A 15,831-nucleotide genomic window follows, 5' to 3' on the forward strand; every position below is an offset into this window, starting at 1 on the left:
TGAATATGCTCTTTTAAAACATCTATGCTGTCAGAGAGAAATTTAGGCTACTAAAATATAATGCTCACTACAGTGGACAAAAGTCAATATAAACATGCTCGCTCTCCCAGTCTCAACGCGTGTGTGGTGAACGCGTGATGACATCTCGGAGAAAGAAAACGAATAGCTTGCATGTTGCTAGCGCTCATTACACTCATATAGCAGTTTTATCCACAGTGCGTGAATGTAACTTACAGAAGGAAAGAGATCTGGTGTGTTTGCGTTCTCCGGGGTTTATCTGAGGTGTTGGGTGAAGTGCGGTGGGTTGAGAGAGTAGGGGAGGAGGAGGCAACGGAACTTCATTGGGCGGTCACATAAAAACTGCCAGGAGAACTGGATGCGGGATCAGTCGGTGATGTTCTCCGTCCTCGCATATTCCTGGAGCTACAGACCCACTGGACTTCTTCAGCTGGCTTCTTCTTCTTCTTCTTCTTCTACATGACGCGGAACTAATGACCTAAACATTCCCTTCAGCCCTGGACTTTTGTTATGTGAGGCGAACTTCGTTGAAAAACTCGCTTTTACGTCTTCTCTTCAGGAATACCGAGCGCATCTCTACCAATGGTAAGTTGGCATGTCGTATTGAAGTCAGCATTCATTATGATAGGGTAGTAAGACGTGATTTGTGACTTTATCTGAGGTATACGTGGTTATTTAAAACCCAATTACACACGTTCAATACGCGTTTTGGACATTTTGTGTGTAGCTATAGCCTATGGAAATCCTTCACTTCCCATCCTCTTTGCTTCTTTACATCTAAAATCCACAAACCTGTCTGTACGTCGAGAAACGCAATTATTATAATCCACGGGAGCTTTCTGGATTGTCGCGTACACGATAACGAATTGTACTTGGTGTATTGGTAATGTTACACTGCATTAAATATGTCAATATGTTGCTCAGTCACTCTGGGGTGTTTATGGTAAACGTTTTTGCAAGTTTACCACTAACGCGTGCAAACACCTGACCGCACACACACACACACACACACACACACACACACACTGGGCTGGATGGTTGGAATAGAGCTTATATGGCATTTCATTAAAACAGAAATATATTTTATGTTTAATTTATGTTTTAAGGTGGTGGCTAATACTATGTTATTACAAGTTTAATTGCTGTATGTTGTCAACTCTTAACAGTTATGGTCGTAGCTAACAAAAATGTAACGTTTTGCTAATGTTCCCATTATGAAAACGTCTAATGTTTTTTTCTTTGTTATGTATATAACACGAATGTTAAGGAAACATTCCATTTTAGGATTTTTGCAAGCATTATTGGAACGTTACTTTGGAATGTTCTCTTAACATTCTAAAACAAGTAGTGACATTTATAAAATGTTACATGCACATCCAACTAAAACGTTTCAGAAAAAAAAAACGTATAAACAATGTATAAAATAAAAAAATTTGTGCTAATGCATTGAGAACATTATTAAAGACCAGAAAAGTTTGAACATTACTGGAAGAATGTCTGTTCATAACATAAGAGAACCTTGCCAGAATGTTAGCCAAAGCTCTGATAGCAGAAACATATCCAGATTACTTCTGGAATCTGCAACAAAATTCTAGATTCTAAATGTTCCAAATCACATTTAAGTTTGCGGCTCACACAGCACTTATGTTGTTGTTTTTATCTCAAGTTAGTGTTAAAGAAAATAGTTGTATTCTTAATTTGAAAAGTTAAGTGAAACCAGTCTCCAGTGTAAGAATGCACTAGTAAATCTGACCTCCACGGATGTTTTGGAGACTTGTACTTTGTCTTAAATGAGTGGTAGTGAAGAGTGCTGGCACTCAGTCAAGCATAAGAACACGTCTGAAAGGTTTTATGAGGTACATTATGACATAAAGAGACACAGCAACCATGAGCCATTTGGCAGGGATCTTTGTCTTTAGTTCAAGGAGTTGGAAAGCAAAAGTAAAAATAAGATATGCTAAATATCTTTTCATACCAAATACTTGACATTAAAAGTAAACTGTTGCAAGAGTCAGACAGTGCACTACTGATTAGAGATCAACAGATGTTGTCGTCTAGACTCTAGAACAAGGGTCTTGAAGCTTTGTTAGGCCAAGAAACGGCTTCTTGTTGAATTTGCTTATACTGTACTTGCATACTTTATCATTATGCTGCTTATATTGCAAAACCATTAAAATCCTTGTTATTGGTGGACAGATGTGTACATTGTAACTTTAGTTTATTTTAATGTGGGAGAGACAACAACACAATTAGATTAGTTGTTTTCTTAACTTTAATATCGTCATTAATTTATTTTATTATAATTATACTGGGATCAAACAATAAGATTATGTATGTTCATGTCCAATGGCTATAGGCTACTTTGCATTAGCTGTAATTAAGCCGTCTTGTTTTCTAAACGCACATGATGCTACTCAGGCGTCCAGATTTGATTTCTGAATCAAACTATCCTAACATTGTCTGTTACTCCCCCGTACCCTGTCCCACACATCTGAAGAACCATGTGCATAACCTAATCTCATTAAAGCAGGGTTAGGGTAGAGCGAAGTCGAGCGCTGTGAGCTTTACACGGCTCTGCCAAATTAAAGGACTGTAAACCCACACTGTGCAAAAGCACATGCATTACTCTCCATCTTCAAACACATCAAAAAGGGATTCTGTAAATATTTAGGGCAGTATCTGTAGGCGTTTAAACAAGAGTAGGTGGTCTGAAGAAACCAATTGTTTGTGCTTTGTTACATGTTTTCTGGCATGGCTGATCAAAGTCTTTTAGTTACGCTCATTTTTATGGTTTGCTCTCGACATAATGAACTGTTTGAATAGCGTTGTTGTTAAAACTGCAGACGTTATGAATCTTTTTAAAGGTATATCCCTCCAGAATGACAAGCACTAGTATCACACACCCCGTAGAGAGAGAAATAACACTCGTGACCACACACACACACACACACACACACACACACACACACACACACACACACACACACACACACACACACACACACACACACACACACACACACACACACACACACACGGTGTTCTTGTTAAAATGCATCATTCCTGCTGTAATGGTTGGACTTGCTCCAGTAGAACTAAGTCCAAGAAATGACAAAATACAACTATTGAGTTCAGCTGTGGTAAGATGACGTTGTTTTCTGAGACCTTTCCCAAGCACTTGTGATTGTTATTAGTGCATTTACTCCGTACTCGGATAATTTGTCGAAAATCACATTTGTGGAGTCGCACGATTATTAAGCGCTATTAAGCGCACTCTTGCTTTTGGCACGTATTTGGGCGTTACGGGTTCACAAACCAGGACGGTGCCGCTTGCATGCCCAGTCTGGGTTGGGGGATTTTTAAAGACTCTTTAAGAGGGACTTGTAAGAAGACCATCAATAAAAGAGGCAGTTCTGAGATCCCTTTGTTGACAGACGAACCTCTATTTGTATGTAAATTTGAATTGCCGTCCTTTCAGGTGTTCACACCTGGCGGTCTTGTAAATGAGCGAAGATAACGTGTTGCACAGGCAGCTTTTTAGTTGCTTAAAGGTGTCTGGCCTAAACTTGCATTTTGCTCTTAGTGAAAATTTACTCTTGCCTTGCAATCATGCCATGCTTACTCTGAATCTGAAATGTTTACTCTATTTACAAACATGCCCTTGTCTTTCAGGAAAAGGATCTCACCGCAGTTCTCCAACAGCCTTGCAGGACGACGTAACATTCGCTTGAGGAACTCGTCCTGGATCACCTCTCAACAAACATGGACTGTTTTCCCATGCTTTATTTCCTGTCGGTAAGTGGACCACGCCTATCCAGTCTTAATTGTGTGACGGGGTTGTTACATTTTTGCTGCTAATTAAAAGGCTTAGTCATTCTTTACACAAAAAAACAGTGGTCAATCCGTAGTCTTGCTTTAAGCGGTTTTATCTTGCGGTTCGTGCACTTGGAAATTGTAGGCTGCCATATTTGTTTGACATCAGTTGTGATTACCAAACGGCTGTGTGGTTTGACCCTTAAAGGGAGAGTTCACACACAAAAAGAAAATTCTGACATAATTTACACACCCTCACATCATTCCAAACTTATATGACTTTTGTGTGTTTTATTTGTCCATAAACTCTTAAAAATAAAGTTTTTTTTTGCATGAAGAACCTTTAACATCCATGCAGTTTTTCTACTTTATTGGGAAAAGGTTCTTCAGACTAAGAATAAATGGTTCTTATACGGCATTGCTGCAAAAAGCTCCAAAACATACTTTGTGCAAGTGCATGAATCCAAAGACTATTTTAGAGTACTTTTATTGGAGTAGTTTTACAAATATACTATTAAGACTTTCTAGACCCAAATTTTACATTCAATTCAATGTGTTACTTGCCAATTCTTTGTAATTACTTGTAAAATTTACTAGTATTTTTTCAAGTAAATCTTACACCAAAGTTTTTTTCAGGGTAATTTAGTTTGTTGCATTCTGAAATGTGCATTTCAGACTATCATGATTTTGTTTAGTTAAACTAGTGTCATGGTGGAGCAACAGTTTGAAGTGAATGTTTCTCAGCAAGTTAGTTAAAGTTAGTGGAAAGATGCGGTCACATTCGCAAGATTTTGTGGTCAAAAAAGGTTCATATCGTACATAGCCATGTATTAGAACTCACTTTGTGGGGAAATAATTCAAACAATGAAGTCAAAATATTCATAACAAGCTACTTGAGTAAATACACATAGTTATTTGAAGGAAACTGTGTCGCCCCCTTGAGTATGGAGGTCACACTAATCATGTTCAACGAGACAACTCAGCCTTTGAATACTTGCATAAAGTATGTTTCTGACCTAAATGATTTTGTGTTTTTGGTGTGCGGTTTCATCATTGAATGTGGCAAACATCTTTCACTGAAGTCTTGCTTTTCTGTTTCCTTGTTCAACCGCCCACCAGAGACATCATGATTCCTGGTAATCGAATGCTGATGGTTATTTTATTATGCCAAGTCCTACTGGGAGAGAGCAGCTATGCTAGTCTAATACCCGAGGAAGGGAAGAAGAAAGTGTCGGCTCAGCACCTGGGTCAGAGTCATGAACTGCTGCGGGACTTTGAAGCCACGCTCCTGCACATGTTTGGGCTTCAGAGGCGGCCGCGACCCAGCACCTCGACCGTCGTGCCCCAGTACCTGCTGGACCTGTACCGCCTGCAGTCGGGGGAGGCGGACGAGGCCGGAGCGCACGACCTCAGCTTCCACTATCCCGAACGCTCCACCAGTCGGGCAAACACTGTGAGGGGATTCCATCATGAAGGTAAAACAGAGATTTTGACTATTTATTGCTGGTCTTATGGTTTATGCAGCTTTTATTTGGGCAATAACTGTGGCCATCTTAGCTGTGCAATATGACACCCGTCTACACTGATAAAAATTAAAAAAGTAAATACTACAGAAAAAAAACAACATGAAAAAGTTAGTAAAGTAAATTATATATTAGTACTTAATTCAAGCGTTTAGAAATGAAAGTGTAAATAACAACATTATAAAATTAAGTAAAATGACTCAACTTTTCTGATACTGGTGTTCCCATCATGCACTGGGCCTTGCATAATTAATGAGGCTGATTTTTCACTGTTTTCCAGCTGTATTTACACTGTTTCATCATTGCTTGTGTTGTTAGGATTAGTAACTTGCCATTTTGTGACATTTGGAGTTAATTTTCCACTCAAAAAGACACATTTAAACACAAAAACGATCCATCAAATGTTACCGTCATTGTCTAGCAAGTATTGAGGTTAGGGGTGTGAAACAAAAGTTTGTGTTTACATAATATATGTGTGTGTACTGTGTATAATTATTTTGTATATATATAAGTACACACACATGCATGTATATATTTAAGAAAATGTGTTATTTATATATAAAATATTTATATTTATACATAATATAAATTATATAAAAATATATACAGTATGCAGTATATAAATGCAAATATTTCTTAAATATATACATGCATGTGTGTGTGTATATACAAAATAATTATACACAGTACACACACATATTATGTAAACACAAACTTTTATTTTGGATGCGATTAATCGTTTCACAAGCCTATTTTGAGGTCTTTACGTTCACATGATGTGTGACTCCTGATATGTAGAATATCTATTGTATTAATTACTTAGATGTTTCTAAGTAAAGCATATACTTTAAAAGTGTGGTTTAATTCAATGTTTTTGAGTGAAATGTATTGCAAAGGAAACTTCAACTAAATAGATATTACTCAACCTTTTACTAGCCAAGTTAAAATGACTTATTTCCTGTTACTTTCACTTAACTTAGTTAAGTACGGTTTACTTAATTTCATATGTGAAATCTACTTAAAAATATCCGTGTGAAATTTACTTTAAAAATATTTGTGCAAAAACTCGCCAAACTGTATGGATTGTTTAGGTGAGATACATGTGATTGATTGATTGATTTAGTCTGTTATTTGGAAATGCAGCACACTGAGCCCAAAACACATTTCCCTAAGGGGACAATGAAGTATGTATTGTACTTGGCCAGCCGACAAAAATAAGTTCTAAGAACGCTTTGCTAATGTTTCCCTTCAGTTGTGAACGTTCAAAATGTCTAGTTTTTTTAAATGTTACGTGAACGTTGAGAGGACATCACGTGTGCAAACATCGAACGTTAGTTTTAAAAGCTCTCTGAGACATTTAAAAACATCTAACTAAAACATTGTAAACGTTTTTGTGCCTACATTTTGATAACATTATTATAGACTAGATAACTTTGAACGAACATTCTATTAATGTTTCTGGATGAACATTTGTTCATAACTAAGTTCTGAGAACGTTGGGATAGTTTAAACTCAACCCAGCATTTAAAAATAATTTTAAAAAGTTTGTACTTTTTCATGTGGATCCTGTTTCCTCAACATGTAATTATTTTTAATGCTATACTCTACAGATTTCTAAATAAACTCCTGTTGCCAACCATGTGGTCTGTTAGGCAGACAGGATTCCTAGAGTAAAAACGTTCAGGTTCAGGGTGATGAAAGGCCATCGGCATGCGTAAACCGTCTATTCTTGTTATTTTATGCTTTTTATAACCTTCGTACCTTCCCTGTAAATGTGGTAACCTGCAGTTGTTACCTTAAGTCAATTTTATTCCTGATCTAACCCATAACAATTATTTTTGATGGTATAAATTGATGTATAAAGGTTGATTCAGTGATGTTAAATCATATTTTCTTGAATAAAACCATGATTTACCTTTTTTCAGTGTAAGCGTTCAGTGAGTTCATTAAAAAACATGGAGAAGAGACACTGAAATAAAGGAGTGTGTTCAACAGAGAAAGTTTCAAACACATTCTGCACTTAAACCAATTATACTTTGGACTTTAAATTGTTACATCTAAATATTCTAAAGTTTTTTTATTATTATTATATATTTACAGATTGCATCTTGCATTTATTGGATTTAATATCAATCCAAATATTTATTTTCCCAAAGACAAAACATTCATACAAAGTAAAAAAAATAAAAAAAAAAAATATTTATTATGAAGATACTTAATAAATATACTATCCTTAGACACCAACCAAAATTACTTAATGTAGTTCAATATATATAGAGAGATTGTGTTAATCTCTAAATTATTGTGTTTATTTTGTTTACTTACTATAATTTGGGACAAGCTCAAAAGACCTTAAAGTTTATTATGATGTCTTTTTAAAATATGCAAAAAAAAAATGAAAAAAGGATAATTGCTGCTGTCAGTAAAGCTGTATGTGTTCTGCACTTCAACAACTTTCTGTCAAGTGAAAATATTATTTAAACAAAAGTGCTTGCTTTATTTGTTTCTATGAGGAGTGCTATTTTCAATGTATGTTGATTACTATTGAAGAAAATTATTTTAAAAATAGCTGGATGACAATTAAGCCTCGTTCAGACTGTCAGTCCGAATCCGGATTGAAATCCGATCATATTTAGTAAGTGTGAACAGCAACAAATCACATGAAAATCCGTTTTGAGCTACATTCATAAGGAGTTTGAAATCCTATTCAAATCGCATTTCTGGATATCAATTTCAGTCCGACCACTCTGATTGGATCACGCGTGGTTTATGTGACTTCCTCACGCCACATACAATGTCAGACGTTGTTATAGGAAACTGAAAGTCGCTACACGTTGTCATGTTGTAAATAAGACAGCATCTGTATTGCAAACCCCTCCACGTTGCTTACTTTGTAGACAGGAAATCATTTTAGATCAGATTCCAATCGGATACACCAATAATCGGGTTTGGGACGGACAGTGTGAATGCACTTCAAATCCTGTTCCCGGAGATCTGCCTTCCTGCAAAGTTCAGTCCCAGCCCTGATCAAACACACCAGCTAATTAACATCCTCAGGAAAACTGGGAACCTCTGAACTTTGCAGGAAGGCAGATCTCCGGGAACAGGACTGGACACCCCTGACGGATTGCGTAATAAAGAGTTTGTCTGCCATCACAAAATGAATTCCGATTGGGTTCAAATATCATACGGACCAATACCAATTAAGGGAATATTTGAATATTAAACGATTTTAAATATTTAAGAACAATCTTGAAAGCTTCTGCTGAGAATAAATAAATAGGTTGGCATAGCAACAAGACAAACATGGCAACAATATAAATCCAAATTACTCCGCTTCCTTTATTTTATGTTGTGTGAGTCTCTTGCCAGTTTCTTCTTCTTCTGAATGATGTTTGCAGTGGAGTTTCTAGGCGTCGATTCAATAAAGAAACACTGAAGTCTTTCTCTTAGTAAGCTGATATTGAAATGCTTAGTTTTATGATCAAAATGTTATAAAAACATATAATGCAATGCAATACAATGATGATTGAGAGATGAACAAATAAACCTTCCTCAGAAGCCTGATGATCATATTTGATACGCATGATTATGATAATAAATGATGTATGATAATCAAGTAAAGCGAAGCTGCTTCAGTCCAGCTGAAATATTACTAACAATATCAAAGTTATTGTTGCGTTTCCTTGATAAATCAGAGCAGATTTGACACAGAAAGACTCGTGAAGCTCGAGCTGGAGGAGGACGCTTGTACAGTTACACTGAAAGACTTTTACTGGATAAAGAGTCTAAACTCTCAGTCAGAGACAGAAGAGCTGAGGAGATCGAGTGCGACACACACACACACACACACACACACACACATACACACACACACAGAGAGACAGAAGAGCTGAGGAGATCGAGTGCGACACACACACACACACACACACACACACACAGAGAGAGACAGAAGAGCTGAGGAGAGCGAGTGCGACACACACACACACACACACACACACACACACACACACAGAGAGAGACAGAAGAGCTGAGGAGATCGAGTGCGACACACACACACACACACACACACACACACACAGAGAGAGACAGAAGAGCTGAGGAGAGCGAGTGTGACAGGTTTATCAGATCTTGTGTTGATCATTAGAGACCTTATTTGTATTAAATATGATACTGCTTTATCGGGTTAAGATACAAGTCTAAACTCTCAATCAGAATTTTTTCTGTAAACCTAATAATCAAGTAAACCTTAGTTTTTCTCTAAGTTTTGATCATTTAGAGGGCTTTGAAATGTGCGCGTGAAACACGCTGCAGTGTTTATCAGGGTGTACAGGGTCATTTGTGTTTGGTCTTGACCGGTTCTCTGCTGTCTCTCCTCTAGAGCACATGGAAGAGTTGCAGTCGGACGGGTCTCGGGAGACTCCGCTTCGCTTCATCTTCAACCTCAGCAGCATCCCCGAGGAGGAGCTCATCTCCACCGCAGAGCTTCGTATCTACAGGCAACAGATCGGTGACGCAAGCTCCGATCCTGCGCTCACGGGGGACGAGGGTCTCCAGCGCATAAACATATACGAGGTTCTGAAGCCTCCGCGGGCCGGGACGCTCATCACGCAGCTCCTGGACACGCGGCTAGTGCGCTACAACGCGTCCCGCTGGGAGAGTTTCGACGTGAGTCCCGCCGTGCTGCGCTGGACGCGTGATAAACGCTCAAACCACGGGCTCGCCGTGGAGCTGGTGCACCTGGACCCGAGCCGGCGCCACCAGGGCCGCCACGTGCGCGTGAGCCGATCCCTGCATCCGATACCGGATGACGACTGGGACCAGCTCCGCCCACTGCTAGTCACGTTCGGGCACGACGGAAAAAGTCATCCGCTAACGCGGCGGGCGAAGCGAAGCCCCAAGCAAAGAGGCCGGAAGCGCAACCGCAACTGTCGGAGACACGCGCTTTACGTGGACTTTAGCGACGTGGGCTGGAACGACTGGATCGTGGCTCCGCCGGGATACCAGGCGTACTACTGTCACGGCGAGTGTCCGTTTCCATTGGCCGATCACCTGAACTCCACCAATCACGCGATCGTACAGACGCTGGTTAACTCGGTGAACACCAACATTCCCAAAGCCTGCTGTGTTCCCACCGAGCTCAGTGCGATCTCCATGCTGTACCTGGACGAGACGGACCGGGTGGTGCTGAAGAACTATCAGGAGATGGTGGTCGAGGGCTGCGGATGCCGCTGACACACTCACGCCCGTATGTGGACACTTATTTATAACTGTTGAGATGTGTGTTTGTCTCATTCTTTGTCTGATCGATCATATATTTTGACAAAAAGTATATATAAATATATATTTATATCAACATAAGTAAAAAAAAAAGTTTTTAAAAGTGTCCTTATTTGAATTATAATTCAGCTGTACAGCTCTCCATAATGTATATCAGACTGTATAAGGGTTTTTCTATGTGCTAGAAGAAGTAGAAGCCACTAAAAGTTTATTTACTGCTAGTATTTATTTCTTTAATACAATATACATTCACGAAAATAGAAATGCGTAGCCAACGAACCCCCTGTTTGACCAGAACGCATCGTTTGTGTACTTAAAATAGAGCACTGTGTGAGAGTAATATCAGTATATCAGTAAAAGGAATCAGAGATGTATTGATGTGAGTTCATGTTTTGCATCGGCATGTGATTTACATGTTCCCAAAATAACTCTGTTGTTAAATAAATTGTGAAACATTCCAACAACAATGTGAGATTAATCAAAGGTAGTGTGTTGTTCTGTTTCAAAGCCTCAAGAACTACAGGTATTGGCTTCTCACACACACTGGAAGGCAGCCATATATATATATATATATATATATATATATATATATATAACAAATGCATTTTTAAAACCTTGTGTATCTATGCCAGTCATCTTCAAACATATTTTGTGAACTCATGAACTGTCTAATGCTGCATTTTAGCAGTTCAAACCTCTGCTATGTGTTTGTCATTAAATTGCACACTTTTAAAGTATTTTCTTTTGCATGGTTCAATTACGCTTATAATCACAAACGGTTTATACATAAATATGAGTTAAGCGAAATAGTAATAATTTATTGCATATTATGTACATGTCATTTTTTTATGGATAGGTGTTTGTGTCTGTGTGTGTGTGTGTGTGTGTGTGTGTGTGTGTGTGTGTGTGTGTGTGTGTGTGCGTGCGTGCGTGTGTGTAATATGTAAAGATATAGGGATTTGTATGAAGTTTCATAGTAATATTAATTTGTGTTGATTATTTTGAATCAAGAAACAAAGATATCCATCTGAAAACTCAAAAAATCTGTCAAGAACATGTTAAGGACCCTGTTAATGACAATTAAGAACATTTTAATGCCACACTTATTATTTTAATGGGGGAAAAAGATGGTTACACTTTATTTAATGGTGATGTATACTGTGTACTTCCTCAGATAAGTGCGGAGTAATATTAATTAACTGCAACTATAGAGTTACGGTTAGGGTTAGGGTTTGGTTTAGGGTTAGTTACTTGTAATTATGCATAATTTACTGTTATTACTATAGTAAGTAAATGTAGTAACGTTTTTTTTAACCATAATACAATAAAAAATGACTATGTTACAGTGATGATTAACTGATCAGAATGATCACTTCTCATGAAAATAATGCTTCAGTGCAAAAAGTTATTAATTTTCTCCTTTCATCTTGGGGTGAAATGTAATCCGGACGAGCATTTGTGTGACATTGTACGAAAACAAGTTGACTGTCTTCATCAGCACTGAAGAGGGAATCAAAGGGTTTAATGGGATTCGAGCTGTCAATCAACACACCTCTCGGGAAGTGGAAGGCATTTTAGTCGAGATTAAGAGAAGACAAGGTTTGCATACCAACAAAATTTCATTATTATTATTAATAATAATGAATATGCAGTCTTTATATGATTAAGGCCTGCACTGCAGAAAGCTAAGAGGGAAATGTGATTAGTGGACATGACACTGCAAAGATCATACCTAATGAAACTGTTAACATGAAGACCTGGTATTATAACTATTAGCAATATCAGCATGTTTCCAGTCGATTCCAACAGAAGTATGGGTGTTTTCACAGCAGTCCTCCAGGTGATTTCTCTTTTGATGTATTTTTGATGTTATTTTGTAGGCTATTTATTTTTATTTAATTATTTGTTTGTTTTATTGTGATTTTTCTGTTTTGGTACTAGCTATGCTCAACGTAAAGCTGAACAATTACGGTATTCAGAGATATGATCACGCATCTTGTTTATTTGTGTTGTTGAAGCATAATAATGAAAATGAAAGCATAATAAAAAAAGTAAAAGCAGTCCTCCTCCAGGTGCGGCCTGCAGCCCCGGCCCGTCTGACCCGCACAATAGCGGCTAGACTGCGTGACGCACGCGCACCGCTGAGTCTGGATGGGAGTGACACTTGCGTGGATCTGGCGACGCGACGCGAGCGCAAATCAAAGGTGAGACGGCGTGTCTCCATCAGCAGATTGAACACAGACGCCTGTCAGGCTCTAATCACTCATTTACTGCCTGTACTCCAGCACTCCAACGGAAGCCCTTTGAACTGTCAATAAGCATCATTGTCCGATCATCTTTCACCCTTTTGTTAAATGCTTTTCTGCTTTAAGGCTTAAATTGGCCAGATCCTCTGATGCTGCTTACACGTGAAAATAAACACGTGTCTAAAATACTGTTAAGTATTTCCGTCATAATTGGATTCAACCATAATATAAAAATTATTTCTAATAATAAAAAAATAAAAAAAATGATCTAATGATAAAGTGAAATGCCAAAGTGAAGTGTCAGTGGATACTGTAGGCCTAATCATTATACTGGACATTTACATTTTCAATTCTAATGGAAATGTCCAGTAGCCTATAATGATTAGGCCTACAATATCCTTTTATTCGAAAGTGTCAGTGGATAGGCCTAATCATTATACTGGATATTTCCTTTAGAATTCATTAGGAAACTGTGATGGAATAGCCTGACTGCTGTAAAAACAACATTGGCTTTGGTTTCTGAAAACATGTGGTTGTTAGTCGTCCAGTCAAAACAACCTTGTCAGGAATTAATTGATTAATAAATAAAAAAAATAATTAAAAAATAATAATAAATGTTCTATTGTCAGTAACGTTTCACTACTTATGTAATTAACAAGATTTCACTCACATCATTGTTACCAAAATGAACGAAATTCTAATAGATTGTTTGTAAACATTATTGAAAGATATGCCAATGTACTTATTTTTAGTCATATTTTCTATTTATAAATTAGTTTATATTTGGTGAAAATACAAATTATGGAACAAAATCATACTGATCCATTTTTCAGTTTTTGACTGATATATACAGTATCTCACAAACGTACACCCCTCACATTCAACAAACATTTTAGTATATCTTCTCAAGGGACAATACTATAGAAATGAAACTTGGATATATTTTTGAGTAGTCAGTGTGCTGCTTGTATAACAGTATATATATATATATATATATATATATATATATTTACTGTCCTCTGAAAACAACTCAACACACAGCTATTATTGTCAAAATATCTGTCAACAAAAGTGAGTACACCCTGAGTGATAATATCTGTACGTGGTTTAACCGTGCAAAGCCACATGTCCTATTCATCATGTTCATGTTTTTGTCTGCTTGGCAGGACCATACAAATGTGTGTATCTTATTAGAGCAGTTCAAATGTGTGCTTTGAGTACAATTCTCTCACACTGACCACTGGATGTTCAACATGGCACCTCATGGCAAATAACTCTCTAAGGATTTGAGAACTAGAAGTGTTGCTCTCCACAAAGATGGCCTAGGCTACTGGTATCACCCTGAAACTGAGTTACAGTACAGGCCAGGGTCATCCAGAGGTTCTCCAGGCCTCGCAAGGGTCAATCAAAGAAGTTGAGTCCTCGTGCTGTGCATCATGTTTCAAAAAACAGACGCATGATCGTGCCAGCATTGCTTTAGAGGTTGCAGAAGCGGGAGGTCAGCTTCTCAGACCAAACACCGCACACTGCAACAAGTCGGTTTGCATGGCCGTCGTCCCAGGATGAAGCCTCTTATGAAGCTGGCTCACGAGAAAGCCCGCAAACAGTTTGCTGAAAGCAACCTGTCCACGAGCATGACTTACTGGAACCATGTCCATGTGATCTGATGAGACTAAGGGTGAATCCCAATTCTCTGTCTTACCCCTTCCCACTTCCCACTTACCCCTTACCCCTTAGTTTTGCACGTTCACGTGAGAGTAAGGGCTATCCCAATTCTTGTTTTGATCGAAGGGTAGAGCTAAGGGGAAATGGTAGATACACCTTAAAACCAAGCATTTTCGCGAGCTTACCAGTGTTGTTTTTGGCAGCACTTTTAGTTTTAGTCTTAGTCTTAATCTTTTTGACGAAAATGCTTTTTAGTTTTAGTCACATTTTAGTCACTTATAAACTTGATAGTTTTAGTCAAGTTTTAGTCAACGAAAACGCAATAAGGTTTTAGTCAATTTTAGTAAAAAAAGAAAGAAAAAAAAAGTAGTCTTTAACAAATTAATTTAGGTTAAAAAGTATTGGAAATGGGCTTAGGTTTGACAGGTTGCAGCAAGTGTTGCAATTCATAAAACAACAGTTAACCTTAAAACCTTTGCATAATAAACTAGACTTTCTGAATAATTCGATTGATTCGTGAGGCACACACGCATACTAGCACACACATGCAAGGTCTCTCGCTCCCTTTCCCTGCTGTGCACGCGCTACACATGCGCGCGCGCTCTTGCTCGCTCGATCTAGATGCCGGGATATTTTAACTAATTTGCGGGCAATTCTGAAATTATCGTACATTATGGGATTTTTTTCATTATTGATCGTAGGCTACAGAGGTCAAAATTATCGTATTTATAGGCAGAAATGACATGCATTGTGAACGTCAGACTTAATCATTTTCGTTCCATCTCGTCTCGTCAACGAAAACTAGAAAACGTCTCGTCATGTTTTAGTCACCTTGGAGCCATTTTCATTTTCATAAAAAAAAGGTGTGTCAACGAAATAATTCTGTTATCGTCATCGTTGACGAAAACAACATTGGAGCTTACTTGAAACCAAGGGGGAACCCTGTCACGTGAACGTGCAAAACTAAGGGAAAGGGGTAGGGGGAAGGCGGTAAGGGGGAAGGGGGAAGACAGATAATTGGGATTCACCCTAAGATTAACTTGTTTGGCTCAGATGGTGTCCAGCATGTGTGGTGACGCACTGGTGAGGAGTACCAAGAACATTGTGTCTTGCCTACAGACGAGCATCATGGTCTGCGGCTGCATAAGTGCTACTGGTACTGGGGAGCTGAGCCTCATTGAGGGAAACATGGATTCCAACATGTACTGTGACATTCTGAAGCAGAAGATGATCATGATGCCCTCCCTTCAGAAACTGGGCCGGACGGCATGATAACGACCCCAAAC

At 38.3% G+C, this 15,831-nt stretch overlaps 1 protein-coding gene across 1 annotated transcript; it reads left to right on the forward strand.

Moving 5' to 3' along the window:
• The first annotated feature begins 363 nt into the window (after positions 1–363).
• Positions 364–11,459, forward strand: bmp4 (bone morphogenetic protein 4). Its single transcript, XM_079633301.1, has 4 exons — positions 364–603; positions 3,691–3,813; positions 4,951–5,306; positions 9,736–11,459. Exons 3-4 carry the CDS (start codon positions 4,958–4,960, stop codon positions 10,587–10,589), a joined length of 1,203 nt encoding a protein of 400 aa, XP_079489427.1. The 5' UTR covers positions 364–603; positions 3,691–3,813; positions 4,951–4,957; the 3' UTR covers positions 10,590–11,459.
• Positions 11,460–15,831: the final 4,372 nt, after the last annotated feature.

This window comes from Phoxinus phoxinus (genome assembly GCF_949152265.1).
Source record: "Phoxinus phoxinus genome assembly, chromosome: 13".
Classification (NCBI taxonomy): domain Eukaryota; kingdom Metazoa; phylum Chordata; class Actinopteri; order Cypriniformes; family Leuciscidae; genus Phoxinus; species Phoxinus phoxinus.

What these genes read in the sequence shown, in the direction of transcription:
- bmp4 (XM_079633301.1), top strand. Translation starts at nt 4,958, where the DNA reads ATGATTCCTGGTAATCGAATGCTGATGGTTATTTTATTATGCCAAGTC. An exon ending in GAGGGGATTCCATCATGAAG is followed by an intron (nt 5,307 to 9,735) that starts GTAAAACAGAGA and finishes TCTCTCCTCTAG; the next exon opens with AGCACATGGAAGAGTTGCAG.